General features: G+C 35.7%; 1 protein-coding gene across 1 annotated transcript; it reads right to left on the bottom strand.

The window, feature by feature from the left end:
* Positions 1-879: 879 nt before the first annotated feature.
* LOC126967402 (uncharacterized) lies at positions 880-17613 on the bottom strand. The gene is made up of 5 exons (XM_050811848.1): positions 17485-17613; positions 8010-10469; positions 7601-7843; positions 6477-7082; positions 880-5421 (listed from the first exon to the last, which is right to left on the bottom strand). Exons 2-5 carry the CDS (start codon positions 10423-10425, stop codon positions 5210-5212), a joined length of 3477 nt encoding a protein of 1158 aa, XP_050667805.1. The 5' UTR covers positions 10426-10469; positions 17485-17613; the 3' UTR covers positions 880-5209.

Here is a 17613-nt window from a genome sequence, read left to right as displayed (position 1 = left end):
TTAATATTTTGAGGAGGACAAATGAGCGTACGGGTCACCTGGTGTTGAGTGATCACCGCCAGGGAAACACAAGAGCGTTGCCGTAAAGTTAAAGACAACGCGCTTTTTTTGAAGGTACCCTCGAATTGTCTTGGTAACACCGCACATATTACATATTTTGGTTGTACATGGAAGAAAGTTCCTTGAAAATCGCACCGTAGACGAATGCCACACATTATTTTAATATATGTATGTATTTTATCATATGTATATACTACACAAAACAAGTATTTAAATATTTTATTCCATATTTATATATCTACTAGCTGACTTGAACTTTTAAAAGTGACATGTTATGTTATATGCCTTTTACAGAACTCCTGATTCAAATATTAATGATTTTTTTGACAATTTGCAATTGTGATCATACAAAGTCATAAATAACAATATTTTATTTATTACTCGTACTAGCTGACCCAGCAAACGTTGTTTTGCCGATATTAAAATCGCGATACAAAAGTAACTGTTGATCGCAGATGGGTGAAGTTGTATGTATTTTTAATGCTGACTCATAATCAAACAAATTTAATAAAAAATATCAAAAAAAAAATTGGTGTGGACCACCCTTAAAATTTAAGGGGATGAAAAATAGATGTTGTCCAAATCTCAGACCTACCCAATAAGCACTCAAAATTTCATGAGAATCAGTCAAGCCATTTCGAAGGAGTTTGACTACAAACACCGCGACATGAGAATTTTATATATTAGATGAACAACGACTGTCGCTTCAGCTAGTTGTAATATAAATTACGATCCAGTATATTACAATCAAGGAACAAATAAAACACTTTCCTAAATGAAATAGATTTATTTCTAAAAATTTATTAAAATATTGCACGTATTTATTAAGTTACATTAATTTTGATAAATAATAACAATAATACATTGTAAAATATACTGTTTAATTAATGACTATACCATAAACTTTATCTACAAGTGATTTAAAATTACAATGTTTATTTTTGTATCTTTCGATTTCATATTGCATCATGTAAAACCATTTCATGAAATTAATATTTAAGTGTCAGGATTTAGATGAAAGAAGATCTGAATAAAGCTATCAATCAAATAGTATTTGAGGATAACAGGTATTTTGAGAGAAAAACTGACTAGAAGACGTACACCTGATGGTGAGTAATACGTCCTGTCCAATACAAAGTGTACCTAAAACACCCAAAATTCTGAGCGCCATCAGAATTGCGCTCGCACTTTGAGACATCTACAGCGCCGAAACATAATAACACTAATTGTACATATTTTACTGTTTGAGGGCAGAATTAGGCGCCGCTGTGGTATCTAGCCTTCCCTAATCGGCAAGTACTCCCGCGCCGTGGTATGCCATAGATCGGCGCGATTTTGGCGCGCGCGCAGGAGTCTGTCTATGCGTATTAATATACGTGTATTAATAGATTGCTTATAATTAGGATGATATAAGAGAATGTATAAGAAAGCTATTGAAACAAGCTATAAGACCATGCAAAATAAACTATCTTATTAACAAAATGAGGGTCAGAACATGGTCAGGGCGTAGTGTGCTGTACGGCACTTTCGATTTTGGGGTATATGAAAGATATAGTGCCAAAGGGCACTTCCCGATTTTGGAAGTCTAGTCGGCATTCTATGGAAACAAACCTACCGGTAAATGTTTTTAATAATTAGTGTAATATTACTCAATGCAATTACTTATAGAACAATTATTTAAAAAAAAACAAATAAATAATGTATATTAACTTCGGACAGAAAAGGAGAAGAAATTAATTAAACTACTAGAGATGAAACGGATAAATACAGATAGTTTGGCTGAATACCTGACGTTTGGCCACATAGCCGGATATTCGGCATAGGGTTGCCAGCCGTAGTCTAAAATAGAGTTATTGTACTCTGTTTCTTGTAGGTGTACTTTATAATCTATATTCTATAGAGTACCTACGATAACATACTGTTTATACAAAACCTGACTTTAGTGCTCCATGCCATTTATCACATCACAAAAAAACTTGTTATTTACTGAACCTATTTGATATAAATACGACGTAGTAAGAGGCGAGACTGCCTAAGTAGAAATTGAAATTTAGTTTAGTATAAAACGTACAGTCATTTGATATAAGTTTGAAATATCAGTAATTACAGTAATGCGACTGGCGACGACGTATCCATCTAAGTTTAAAAGCGAACAGTTGTTTTTAAAACGTACTGGATTTCGGCTATCTCCGTTTTTTTACATGATTATAACCGTCATTTGTCAATCTACGTGGGTAACACTGAAAATGTTTGGAACTGGCCAGTTATAAAACATTGCTTATGAAAACTTTTTTTGAACTCTTTGGTAGCCTTATGTAGTATATTGCATTCATTTTACATTTGTTTTTGTGAATTGGCGGCAAGTCTAAAACTCTTGTTACACGTGAAAATGAGCCTAACGCGCGAAAATTTTCGGTCAGTGATTTATTATGGCTTTCGATGTGGGTTTACTCAACAACAAAGCTGTGATTGGCTGCGGTTATGAATTCCTAATGAAGCCCCATCTCGTGCCACTATTAACAATTGGTTTAACGAGTTTAAGCTTGGACGTAGCAATCTCAATGATGATCCGCATGAGGGACGTTCTTTAACAGCGACTACTGAAGATAACATCAGTGCTGTGCTGCGCATGATAGAGGAAGATAAGAGAGTGACCTATCAACAGATACGTATTGTATATTTTTATTGAAATTTCAATTCAATTTCATTCTCTCTCAGAGCGCCTTTTGTTTCCGAAGCGGTAGTAGTATCTAGTAGTATAAGAAATGACATCAAAAAGAATTCTAAAGGAATCAATTTTGAGAAAAAAATTGCCTTTTATGCCTTTTTACGGGCAAGCCTAGGCATTGGTATAAGTCAAGTTCAAAAGATATTACACGAACATTAAGGCGTCAAGAAGCTTAATACCAGATGGATTCCCCATACTTTAACCGACGACCAGAAACACCTTCACATGGACCGGTGTCGCCAAATGTTAGATAAGTTCAACGGCGGTGACTCAAATGCTGTATTTGACATCGTCACAGGTGATGAAAGCTGGATATATTGCTACGTGCTCAGTGCGTGTTTCCTTTCGAGGATCGGCCGACTAAGGTAAAGAAAGGAAGAAGTCAAGGAAAAAAGATGATTGCCTCATTAAAGAATGAGGCAATCAAGGGTCGGAAAGGTCATTTCGCGACAATTGTGCTAGAAGATGGAAGTACAGTTACTGCAGACTGGTATGTCAATCGCTGTTTGCCTGTTGTCTTGGAAAAAATTCGAAAGCCCTCGAAGCAGAATCTTCCTTCACCACGACAATGCTTCAGTGCACTCCGCAAAACGGACTGTTGAATATTTGACTATGGCAGGTGGCGAGATAATGAGTCATCCGTCATACAGTCCTGACCTGGTGCCCTGCCACTTTTATTTATTCCCAAGAACTAAAGATAAAATCGAGGTATTCGCTTTACAAGCCCTGAAGATTCGGTGAAAGCGTACGAAAATGCCATAGAAAGGAAGGAAGAATGGGCCCACTGCTTTTCTCAGTAGTGCCATCGAATGCGACGATGTGTAGAGAGGAACGGAGATTTCTTCGAAAAACAATAAAAGTATTGGCAACTTTCTACATTAAGCCGTTTTTCATTTTCTAAACATTTTCAGTGTTACCAAGTTATCAATCAAACGTACAGTACGTTTCATACAATCGAGTGCGGGTTTTGTGTTTCCCAATTTCTATGCTGATTGTGAAACAATTTAAATTATTATTTTTCATAATAGTAATGAACGTCTATGTATACTAAAAATGATAAAATCAGCAAATAAATTTCATTCATCTTGATTACATCGCACATTTAGTACAAATGTATTTTTAACAGTTTCCTTGTGTTTAATATATTATATTCGAAACAGTGGTGTAGCGTGTCTTGGCGGGACCCGTATAAAAATTCGCCCCTGATTCGAAGCCTAATTGAATGAATCTTTATTTATAAAACATAGTATTATGTGTTTATTAAAAGCTATTGTGGTACTTGTTATTTATAGTGTAATATCTAATCTGTACGGGGCCGGATATTACCTTTCTTCGCTATCCGTCATCCCTCTGCATAGCAAAAATTAGCCAGATTGGCTAGTTGTCGGATATCCGTTTCATCGCTTATTACGACGACACTCACACAACACTACAGTATTTTAATTTAAGTTAGAAAATAATATTATACAATATTTGTTCCTGACTAGTTAAAAGTATTATACAATTAACATAACAGAATATTATTATGTTTGTTTCTTAGGTAAAAAATATAGCGTTCCTTACATGTACCTTGTAGGTATATAAAAATAGGGGCCACCTTGTACAAACTTCCAAGGGGTATCCCATTTGTTTATTACAATTTTGAATGCATAATGTCTAAACGCCCCGCTTTTGAAGTATTAGCCCAAAATGTGCTGTTCGACTATACGATTATATTATACTGTTCTAATATATACATTCACGCGTAAGAGAGATATTTAAAGTTCATCGTATTCGGCCACATAAACTTAACATGCCACACTAATATTTTATGTTAACGACATTGACGTACAATAAACAACTCAACTCACAATCACGCTCAAAAATTTTGTGAAGCAAACGCGTCTATTAGGCAGAGTTTTTGTCTCGTTGTGTTTCAACCGCGCTTTGAATACAACGCCACGCAATGACAAAACTGTCCAAATAACAGCATATCCAAACTCAAAAAGAATGGAGTGTCGTATTAGAGGTAAGTGCCCCTTTAAATTAACAAAAATATGTAACTAACTTTATGATTTTAATGATTCTGCTAAATAATTACAAAACAAAATAGGTACATTGCCGACGAAATGCGCGACAGAGTCGAAAAGAAACGTCCGTCTCTTTCACACTATAATAGCTTCTAATGAGCGTATGCAAAAGTTTTTGAACATTACTCCCACGATATAAGGTGTTAATTTGAATGAATGTTTTAATGTTATCTGTATAAATTAATGTATACGTATATACGCCACCACTCGGATATTTTTGACGATCTTTTAATTGGTGTTTAGGAGTCTGGTTATTTATAAAACATCAATGGTTAGCTATCGGTTTGTGTTGGAACTTCTAGATGGAGATGACGTCATGTTCTATGTTGAAGACTATTCCATTCTATTGACATCATTCGCAATAGTTATTAACGATGTCAATAGCGGCGTACAGTTTGTGAATGGAATGCCTCACAGAAGCTTCTTCGTTTGCCAAGTTGTTCAGCTCTGTCAACAGCACTTTGGCTCTGTCGGAGTCTCTGGACGCGTTGCGTGTGACGTGCGCGGACTCCACACGCAGACACGTGTTGCGACGACTTAGTTCTGCCATATCTCTCGTGCGGGCTGGAAGGTATAATGAAATATAGCTCCGTATGTCAGAAAGTATCTTGAAATATAATCTATAATCAAGTACGCTTTGCTACTATCTTCATAACTGTGCTTATATAAGACAAAATAATAATAATACAATATTTTATTTGCAGCTAAAAATATCACAAAAAATAAAAAATACCATAATTATTAAAAAGACTAGGAACGTTAGCCGCAAATAAACTCAAGCACGGCATATGCTGACACATGGCATGTTACGCATGCTCAGCGCCGATCTTCCGCTTGAATACACTTAATAACAGATACAATATTTAAAAAATATAGAAGAAGAAATTACAGGCATATGATAACATATCTTAAGATGCACTGTGATACGTTACCATACTGACGAATATTCGTAGATCAATGTATCTCGAGTTACAAATAGAAAAGCCAACTAGAGAGGTCTATAAGAGATAACAATTAACTTCGTGTACCTTATCATCGTACATACCTAAGCAAATTACACTACCCACGGAACAAGACCGGAAATTACGTGACTCTCTGCTATCACACCAGCCTCAACCGGAGTCGCTGGCTCGCTTATCCTCCTAACATACCAGTAGGAGGCTCCTTTGCAGAGGATACCGGGTTAGATTATGGATACCACAACGGCGCCTATTTCTGCCGTGAAGGAGTAATGTAAAAACATTATTGTGTTTCGGTCTGAAGGGCGCCGTAGCTAGTGGAATTACCGGGCAAATGAGACTCAACATCTTGTCTCAAGGTGACGAGCGCAATTGTAGTGCCGCTCATAATTTTTGGGTTTTTCAAGAATCCTGAGTGGTACTGCATTGTAATGGGCGGGGCGTATCAATTACCATCAGCTGAATGTCCTGCTTGTCTCGTCCTTTCTCTTCTTTTTTTTCTTCTCGTTTTTCATAAAAAAAACCTTATAGTTGTATCGAGAAATATAAAACAGGAACAATGCAAACAGTATGTTTGTGTAACCGCTAAATGAGTTTGACTAAAAGTTTTCTTATTAATAAAGAAAATAATTTAAAAAACCAATACTTGGCAAAATTTACCTGCTTCATATTCCTTGTAGCTTTGTGTAAAAGCCTCTATTCCTGGCCAAGGTGTAGGTAATGAAACTTGACTGCCAAAATCTCGAACTCTTTCCTCATCTTTTAATAATTTATCTTCGTTCGTACTGGCTCCTACATCATCTGTATATTTAGAGGTCACTGCAGTTTCCACACTTTTTATTGAAAATATTTTGTAAATATTTGGAACGGTAATTTCAGTAAAGTTCTGGAGTGGACGGCCTACTGTCTGGATTTTTTCAAAGTCATACCCTGGATTGAAATCTAGTTTCTTCACATCATGACCGCTGAAGTGTTTTACGCTCGTATCAGCCATTTGGGATAATTTATTCAATTCTGAAAAATTCTGTTCGGCGAGTTCTTTTATGCTTCCACCATCTTCGAGACAGAAGTCTATTCTCTTTATGATCAGCTTGTTGTTCTCATTCACATGATGTTTGATTTCATGCATAATTTTCAGTTGGGCGGTGGTGTCTGATAGCTCTGAGCTGGTGGGCACTTGTTTTGGAAGTTTTGGTCTCAATTTTTCCCAACATGTTGCTCGCCGTTTTCTTTCGCTTATAACACCATGCCACGCGGCTTCATACGCTATAACAAAGGTTGTTTAATGCCTAAAACTAAAAGTTACTGAGTTCTTATATTTAAATAATAATTAATTTGTGTAATAGATCGAAGGAGAAAAGTATGTATAAACTTGTAATAAAATCTCTTTGGCTTTTGGTACTTTTTGTACCTAGCTGGTGTTGATATAATAAAAAGGTTAGATCTTAATAAAGATATTTTCAATAAGCTATTTTTCATTTTATTTTTTCAAAATATTATAAGTTTTATGTACAGTGTTAGTAAGAGTAGCACAAAGATGGTTTAAACGTTAACTTTTCAGTCAGGGGATTTTAATATCGGACATGCACGTCGCCCTGGTCGACATCTTCCGAATAAAATGGACGATCCTTTTCCAAAAGTGGATCATCGGCAAGTTACAATATAGCTGAAGAAATGGGAATTTACCAGTTCCGAATCATTTGAAAAAAGCTAGGTACACAAAATAGCTCGATATTTGCTCGAGCTCATTGAAAGAAACAAAATAAACCGTGTTCGATTCTTACCATCTCGATACTGTCTTGAAACTTGACTCAGGTTCAGATGTGCCAAAAACAATTGTTTACTTCGCTGTCTGATTCCCTTTTCTTCTAAAAATTTTACCACATTTTGAGATAAGTTTTTGGGTTTCATGAAGCTTAAAACAGGTGTTATTTCATTTTTAAGCCGATCGATGCGCCCTACGGATATGTAAGCAGAAGCAACTGCGTCACTTTTGATTGATCTTTCCTCACGAGCCATTATCTTTTCTGAAATTAAAAAAAATATTGGTAAGGATACAATCAGTTGTAAAGATAATCGGGAGAAAACGAATACATAACCACGTGGAGATTTTAAATGCAAGTTAATAAAACACATAGTACCAAATAATATTAACAATAGAATATAAGTATTACTTTCAGGAGTTTAACATACCTTGATACTCCTCACTAGTGGCAAGCCTGAAGGTAGATAGAAATTGTTTTTTCCCATGTCTGTTTTCCTTATGCGATCCAAAATTGTCTATGATCTTATTGTACTCAGTTATATCATCATCATCACCATAATCGCTTTCAGATTCCACGGCTTGTCTGTTTTTAGTCATGAATTCGTAATACATTTCTATGACCATTTTCTCAGGTGTTAAAATATGATCACTGTTATCTTCTTCGGGTTCTTTTTGTTTTTGTTTCTTGTTATCCATGCTATCTTTTGTTTCTCGTTTTGTCAAATATTTTAAGCGCTTTAATCGTTTCTTTTTTTCATAACTGTCTATTGTACTCATTTCATCACATTTGGAAATGTTGGGTCGTATGTTAGTTATCAATAATTTTGGTTGAGATTTGGAATCCATTTGACAAGCGAAATATACTTTATCGTGAGCTTGTTTAGGTGATAAATTATTTTTTTCTTCTTTCATGTTTGTACATTTAGTATTAGAGCTGTCTTTTATATTGTTAATATCAGCATCAATTATAAAGGGCATTTTATAAACTATTTTTGGATTCATGAGAATTTTTGATGTTGGTGTATGGAAAATAACAGTATCGTCCTTATTAGCATTTTCTAAATTTTGTGTATTTTGTATATTAACCTCATCATTTGAGACTGATTTAGACGTATTAATTTGACCCTCATTGAGTATATTTTCAAAACTTTCTTTGTTTTCATGTACTGACATTTTAAACTTATTGTTATCACTGCTCGTCTGATTGCTTTTTTTAATCATCATGACATTTGTTGGTACTTTACTAAGATATACGAAATTCGGCTGTACTAAAACGTTTTTGTTCTCAGTCGATATATAAATTTCTGTATTACTTTTAGGTTTTACATCTTTCTCTTGCAATATGCCTTGTGATTTCTCCCTCACGACTATCTTATTGCCATATATTTGATTTTCTGTTATAAGATTTTCGAAATCATTTTCATCACAATTGTCTTGGTGCATTCTTTTTAGTGAAACTACCTTTGATGACGTTCCACTACTGTTTATTAATTCTTCTTTACACTTTTTTGTTTGAATTGATGATGGTCGTGAAGGAGTCTGCATGTTTTTTGGCTCAACAGGTGTTCGTTGAATCATTAGATGCGGAGGTTGCTGTTGTATTGTTAACAACATTTTATTGTTACATGATTTTTTATTCTGAATAAGTAGAATTTGACCAGTTTGATCTCTTTCGGTCAAGACATCGTTCTGGATTTTATGAATAGTTGAAGATTCAATATTCAAAGGATTAAATATAGGCTTTGCTTGTGATTTACTGCATTGTAAAAAATTATCATCATTGTCTTTGGTTTCAACGTCTGTAGTCTTTGTCTCAGATTGATTTATTACTTCAGCAGCTGTTAGTAATGTACTAATTGTGTTGTTTGTTACATTATTGTCTATTTTATCCTCAATTTCTTTTTTATCTGAGGAACCTTGTATTGAAATGTTATTTGTGTTATCGTGGCTAGATGTATTAAATAAAGGATTAAAAATTGTCTTTTGTTTTGAAGTACATAAAAAGTTATCTGAAGGATTCACACATTTAAAGTCGATTTTACATATAGGTATACTTGTCTTCAAACTAAATCTCTCCGCAGGTATTTTCTTATTGGTCTCGTTATCTATTAATGGTGCTGTTGTTTGATGTGTTTCATGTGATGCTGGCGTTATATTTTTTTGTTGTTCATTTGTTGAGTTTTTCATTTCTTGTTTTAGCACGGGACTTGTTGTTTTAGATGGGAAGAGGTTTTCTATATTTTTTTGTGCAATTTTTATATCGCCAATAGATGAAGCCCCAGAATTAGCATGATTCTTATTTTGATCCATAGCTAAAACACTATTTTTTGCCTCTAATGCTTCATTTGTAACCGATACAAATACATTTGGCGACGTAAAAGCGCTTGTTGGTGTCGTTGTAAATGTGTTCGTTGGACTTGGTGTAGGTTGTTGGACTGCAGTAGTTGTTGGTTGAACAATTGATGGATAAGAAACTGGTTGAAATGCTGAATATATTGGCGCTGAATATGGCATGTAACGACTGTAGTTTGGATATGATACTTGACCTTGTTTAGTAGTAGCTATACTGGGACTTGGGTTTGGGATGGAAGAGGGTGAAATTTTCGTAGAAATAGGCTTTGGTTGGATGAATTTTGCCGTCTCCGGTTTTTCAGGTAATAAAGGTAATGTTATTGACTCCTCAGGAGGTTTTAATGCTTCAGATGTTTTTTGCATGGGTTGGATTGTTGCAACTGGGATAGTCGGAAGCGTTGTCATTGATGAATGCAATGGTAAAGTTGACTGTGTGGTAGGTAAAGAAGCTGCAGACATCACGAGTGATGTGGTTCCACCTTGCGGCTGCATCTTATCTTCTAATTGAGTCGCTGGCTGAGCTAGTTTTCCGCCACCTAATAAAGAAATTAAATTTGTATATTTTGGTTATAACAATACCATTAACACTATTATATTAGACTGATAATAAGATGATTATGCTTAAGTATATATAGTTAGATGTTGCGGACACAATAAAAAAGAAATAATATCTAGGAGATCATGACGTAGACAACTATCAGAGACAACAAACTACAGAAGCAGCAATAAGCATTCACATATGGACTATACTTAACATTTAAAAAAGCTTTTTTCTCTTCTAGCGCAGGGCTCAAACGATGGGAGGTTTGGCAACAAATATACAAAACTTTACATAATAATAAAGAAAAAACACAAAATGTCAAATGATACCAACTGATCCTTAATATATTAATTCGTGATAAAGAAAAAATCCGTGAGTGTTTTAAAGTATACAACAATCCAAGAGGCAAACTTGAACTCAATTTATGAAAAAACAGGTCAACACATCAACTAAAGCTTGGTATAATTACTATAACGCCAGCATCGAGTGACAAAGGAGCCCTAAGAAATAAATATGCGTTTAGTAAAATATAAATAAAGGTTGTCGTCTAGAATACTTAGTAGGATGCAATTAAATCACATAACCATTGAAACTGGACCCAGTACAAAAGAAACTATTTAATGTTTATTTCCGCCTTTCAAAAGATAAGACATACGGTTATAATTTGGTCACTAAAAATAACTTTACCCAGTTTTCCATTAAAACGGAGGTTGGTGAAGAAAATTTTTAAATTACCTCGATCTACCCTTTTGAGTAAAGGAGCCGGTGCTGTTTTTTTTTTAAAGAAGAGGAGGACAAACGAGCACACATACCTGATGGTATATATGGTGATAACAAATACTTATTTATTTCTTATCAAGTTCGTAAATACAAATTTTAATGGTGTTATATTCGATAATGACAAACTTTCCCGCCAAGCTTTTTAATCGCAATAAAAGGTAGCCTATGTCCTTTCCCAAGCTCTTGCCTATCTCTGTACTAAATTTCATCAAAATCGGTTCAGTGGTTTGGGCGTGAAAATGTAACAAACTTACATTCACATTTATAATATTAGTAGGGATGAAAAGCATTCAAGATAATCGATTACTATAATGGTCAGCTAAATTGTAGGTGTACTGGCAAATTGTTATCGTAGCAATTTCACATCTATTTCTCGATGTCTTCGCCATTACTGAACAGTTACCATACCAAACGGCTCAAGATAGTATCGTACAAGATAGCATGGCGGGAGAGACGGCTCGCACTGCGGCAACAAGAGTTTTGCCTTCTGCTGAGGCACATATGGAGAACTTATGTGCTTGATCCGTATGCTCGTTGGTTCTCCTCTTCCATAAAAATAACTATTCTAGGGATGCGCAAACCAAATGCGATTGATAAGCTAGAATAGTCTAAAAGCATCTGATTCTCGTTAGCTTGTGGCACTAAGAAGTGCCCGGCAAACTGCGAGGTTTTACGCCGGGCAGAACCAACAATTCGAATCTCTACCTAATGTCACCAAATGACCAACACTAGGTCTTCCGGTACGTGGTCGCCATTCGAGGCCTTTACTGCCCCAGCGGCCATCTGTCCGTAGAGCTATAACCCTGCCCACTGCCACTTTAATTCCGCAATTATGTGGGCTATATCGGTGACTTTGGTTCTCCTACGGATCTCCTCGTTTCTGATTCGCTCTCGCAGGAAAACTCCGACCATAGCCCTCTCCATTGCCCTCTGAGCGACAATGAGCTTCCTCATAAGGCCCACAGTTAGCGACCACGTTCCGTATGTAATCACTGGTAACACACTCTAGTTAAAAGCCTTCATATTCAGACACTGTAGTATTCTGCACGAGAATATTTTATGGTGCTTCCCGAACGCCACTTAGCATACATTAATAAATAGAGTTTGGTTGGCAAGTGTAAATGCATGATCTATATAGACCTGACCTGACTACAACTTCGTATTTCTTTAGTTTACTTAAAGTAGAATTAGTCCGAATGTTTTTTAAGAATACGTGATTCCAATATTTTGTATCGTGGTATGCATATTAGGTAATATTTCATATTAGAATCTGGGGTGTGAATATAACTAATAAATAATAACTGCATACATATAGGTACATAATAAACTCCAAATGATTTGAAATTTCTCATTTTAGTGACTATTTATTCAGTTTAAGTGAATTGGACACATGACTTAATAAATAACACTCTTTATATAGAAAATAATAAAATAAATTTAAACTATTAAAATTTGTTTTAGTCGGTATCTTTTGTAAGTACAGATTCCATGTCATGTGGGAGTCTCAATTTCCAGAAGTGTATCTGTGTTAACAGTTTGTGAAATTATGTAATACTTAATTAAATTTTTCAATGGATTTTTTGGTTTGGTTAAAATGTGTATATAACATTAAATTGTAGATTATTATGTTCATTGTATGATTTTTTGCATTGCCCTATGGATTCGATCCGGATAAGTGAGCTTTATCGCATTTAATGAGATCTATCTTTTCGGTCCCAGGATTAGTATTTTCTATATTGAAATACTGGAAACAGTTATCAAGGTTATTTTTGAACCAGTTGTGGGCAGTTCCTCCAATTCCTGAGACGTATAATTTGTCTAATAAGTTATCATTTGAGAGTCTATCGTACGCTTTGTTCATGTCAAGGAGTATGTAGCAGTATGTCTCAAATATTTTTGCACATACCTGTATATATATAGCTAGTAGAATGGTTTCTCCTGGAACCATTTTGGTTGTTGTGTAGGACATTGTTTTTTCTAGAACTAATCAGGCGTATTACCATTGCAGCTTAAAATAATTTCGCTGATGTAAGTAATAGGGCAATAGGTCGGTAATTATTAAAATCTGAAGTGTTCTTTTTTATATGCCAGAGATTATCAAACTTATTTTTTTTACCGCCCCCTTTGAAAATCAATTATTTTTCAGCGCCCCCAATTTTTTATACACTTCTTGTACAAGTATTTCTAGTTTTATACCATCATACATCAGGGCAAAAATATAAACTAATTAGAGCGTCTGTGCTCATACGTTTTATATTCGTATCCGTGATTCTTCAAAGAGGCCGACATACAAAAACCTACAATCAGATCGCTTTTTTTTCATGGATCTTTAAAACCACGGATGAGTGCACACACACCCTTATTTGAAATTTTAAATATAAACTATCTAAATGGCATTACAAATCAACCATCGCTCCCGACGCGCCAATGCCTACCCTTTTTTTCTGGGCCCTTTAACGCCCACAAGTGGGTGTTATCGCTCACTTTGAGAAATAATGATAAATACCTCCCAGCTTCATTATGAATATTTTCAAGGTAATCAGGAAATAACCCTTCACAGAATGGTAATTTAATAAGCTCATCGAACGGGTATGTTAAAACGTCACATTTTTTATTAGACTCACCAACTCCGAAACCGTTTTTATTTTTAGCATAATAATGTTCAAGGTCTCTTTGGGTTTAAACGAACTTCGAATTAACAAATTAATTACTGTATTCTAGGAATTTCTAGAAATTTTGAATCGTGGTTGGAATAGCCACGATTAATCAATGTTGAAATTGTTCTCACACTGATATTACGTGTTTATTATTTCACTACACGGTTGTACGGGGCAAAAAAGGTTGCAGAATAGCAGACATCAACTTGCAGGTGGTGGAAATAGGCTAACGTTTAACCTGATCTACTCCTGTAAGCAGTTTCGTGATATATGCGGTAAGAAATGCTGGGAGACCCGAAATTTGTACGCAACGCAAAACGTATGTGACTTCATCGTCGAAAAAGAAGTGTATTATTATGAGGTAATATTGATTGTATTTTTGTGCTGCAAGAAGAACTGTTCAGGCTATATAAAGATGGAACCAAGAAGGTCGCATAGAGCTAAATTTAAGGAGATTTTAAGATTACTATTATAACTAATAATACCTACTTACATAAAAATTTTAATTGTTCATAAAAATGAGATGTATGTATGAAAGGCATAATATTATTACTAGAAATAAAAAAATACTCTCGCTGACTTCCAGGCTGAGCAAGCTACAGATCAGCAATTGTGTTAGATTTGATACAAAGCATCCTGATAACTTAATCGAAATGGCTCACAAGAAGTTCAAAGCCAAAACGAAGTTTTGAAGAAAACTGCTATTAAAATAGAAAGGATTATTTAAAAAATAACAAAGCTTAGTAATGATTTGCCCTAAAGGATTTGAGTTTTTAATTAATTTTATTATAAATTTTTTATTAATAATGAATTCTAAGTATGTAAATAAAGAGAAAATGGTCAGTGTAGTTGAGTTGAGGTTTTTAGTGAGTTAATAAAATGTAGATATATATTCTTTCTTGTTATTTGGTTGAGTTCTGGTGGCAGGCTTCGTCATGCCCCTTTAAATGATATTGCTCGTGGTGACGTCGTAGAGCGGGTCATTCCTGTCCCTAAAACAATCATCGCTTCCTTCGACCATATCAGGTTAAATGATGGCTGGTCCATGCATCATGACTGGCCGTTACTAGTGGTGGCTTCTTTAAATATATGTTTATAATCATTAATAAAATGCTCGCATAAAACCTTTATTTACATACAGTGTGTGTGGATTGATGCAGCTACTTGTACTCAATAAATTTTATTTTTTTATTATTTGTCATTATTTTTTTATAACCACACGAATAACTTATCAATTAGTTAAGGCTCTTTAGTTACTTCAGCGTCATATTATTTATAAATATTTATTACGGAATGTAATATCTATATATAGCTTGGCGGCATTTTCAAGATCTTCTATAAAACAATATTTGTTCAATACCTATCAATTATCTTATCCTTAATATTTAAGGTCGTTTATATGTAACTTCATAATTCATTACTGTTTGCTTCGGTTACGATATCAAGAATAGCAGAGGACAAATGCTGTCGGACTTCAGTTGACCTCCTCCTACATTTTCTCCACATGATCAAACCACGTCGAAATGTGTTTGTACTCAAAATATTGATATCATGACAATCGCCGTCATTCTCGAACACTGGTAGTTTGAGAAGCGTTTTTAAAAGGTACTCATGTCATATGACCATAGTGTAGGCAAAACTCTCATTATATCATAAGCTGGTGATGTGGTCTACGCAAACAGGAGCTAGCGATTCACATTGCTTTCCATGATTTTGGAGACTTTTATCTTGCAGTATTATTTTTGTAGGACAGCTGTGATATTAACGTTTTGGCTGGCAAATTTGTGAAAATAAGGGACGAGACGAGCAGGACGTCCAGCTGATGATAATTGATACGCCATGCCCATTACAATGCAGTGCTGCTCAGGATTCTAGAAAAAAGCAAAAATTCTGAGCGGCACTACAATTGCGCTCGTCACCTTGAGACATAAGATGTTAAGTCTCATTTGCCCGGTAATTTCACTAGCTACTGCGCCCTTCAGACCGAAACACAGTAATGTTTACACATTATTGCTTCACGGCAGAAATAGGCGCCGTTGTGGTACCCATAATCTAGCCGGCATCCTGTGCAAAAGAGCCTTCCCACAGTAAAATATTATATAACAGTTCAAGGGCTTTGATGACTGAATAGAGACAAATGTAACTTTGTGAACGTTATAGTGGCGTACGAGAGATGATTTTAAAAATTGAGCAGAAGCTAGCGGAAAGTACATGTGCAAATAACACCCGCAATATCTACATGAGGTTCATTTTATTTCAAGCGGACGCCACGCCGAAGCAGACTCCTCCAACAAAGCCAACGGAGAAGCAGCTGTTGCGGCGCACGAACGACAGCGCGCGCTCCGCACACTGCTGGAACTGCCCCGCGGACTCCCGGATCCTGTCCCAGTTCACGTGGATGTAGCCCAGCTCTGCAGCAAAGTGCAGCAACAGTACACTGCCACCTAACCCGAAAGCTGCCACTTTTCCGATCCTCACAACCCACATACCAGATAACCATCCGGATATGGTGCCTAAAACTAGATCTTTTCCGTTGCTTTTGCTGAACTTACTAACGTTGTTGTCGATTACTGTGACTTCGTGAGGTTTTTCTTGCTTCGTGAATAAACTGCTGATCTTGGGTATGGGTGTGGCCATGAACGGGCATTCCTCGTAAAACTTCAATAATATTTTTCTATTTACTGTTGTTGCGTTGATGCGTCTTGTTTTGATTATTTTGGCATTGTTGCCACAGTAAACGTTATCCAAATATTTTGTAACATCTGTCATGCTGCTTCTATAGAAGACAACAAAGTGGACAAGATATTTCATTAAGCCTTTGTTGATCACATAGAGTAAGAATACTGCTATTTTAAGGACAAATAGTAGTACTATTTTAAGGTCAAATAGTTAACTATACGTAAAGCTAAATTTTCAAAAATCGCAGTGATACCTGAGTATGTTGTTTGCGCACCTACTAAGATTCGAACCCAGCAACCTCTAGCTCCAGTAGAGTAGTAGTAGTAGTAGGCCACTAACCACTGCACTATGTCAGTCGTCAATAAATTAGTTTACTAACAATATGATCTAGTCGTACTTACTCATAGGGTGCGTAATCAGCGCTGAGGCACAAGAATAAAACAGGATGCGCTATTTCACTGTACTTAACTATTTACTTGTGGCTGTAAGATCTAGAACCAACTATGTCACAAAGCCAAAGCTACCTTACAACTCGAACGATGAGAGATGCAAGGATTACTTTATATTCTCATTTAGATATATAGGTAGGTATCTAAAATTGTTTTTCTTCTCCATGTTAGAGACAACTTTACTTCATCAAAAAAAAATCTGGACAAAGGTATCCCCGAAAGATCTCCACGATGATCGGTCCTGAGCTTCCCTTACCCAACGTTCTTTTCTCTTCTCGTTGGAGAAACCTTTTTTTTATGAAATAAATAAAAAATATATCTATGGCTACAATTAAAGCAGCTCGCGCATGCTTGGGTTTTGTACCTAAAGCACGATTATGTTATCATATAGTATTCTATCTTTCGGTAGACACTCGGTAGTCGGTACACCACCACTAGTACTTACTAAAAAAGCGCGTACACCTTCCTTAAAGGCCGGCAACGATGCTGTGATTCCTCTGGTGTTGCAAGAGAATGTGGGCGGCAGTGATCACTTAATACCAGGTGACCTGTCCGCTCGTTTGTCCTCCTTTTT

This window comes from Leptidea sinapis, chromosome 13 (genome assembly GCF_905404315.1).
Source record: "Leptidea sinapis chromosome 13, ilLepSina1.1, whole genome shotgun sequence".
Lineage (NCBI taxonomy): Eukaryota > Metazoa > Arthropoda > Insecta > Lepidoptera > Pieridae > Leptidea > Leptidea sinapis.
The sequence above is the reverse complement of the archived record's forward strand: the minus strand, read 5'-3'. Positions and strand labels throughout refer to the sequence as shown.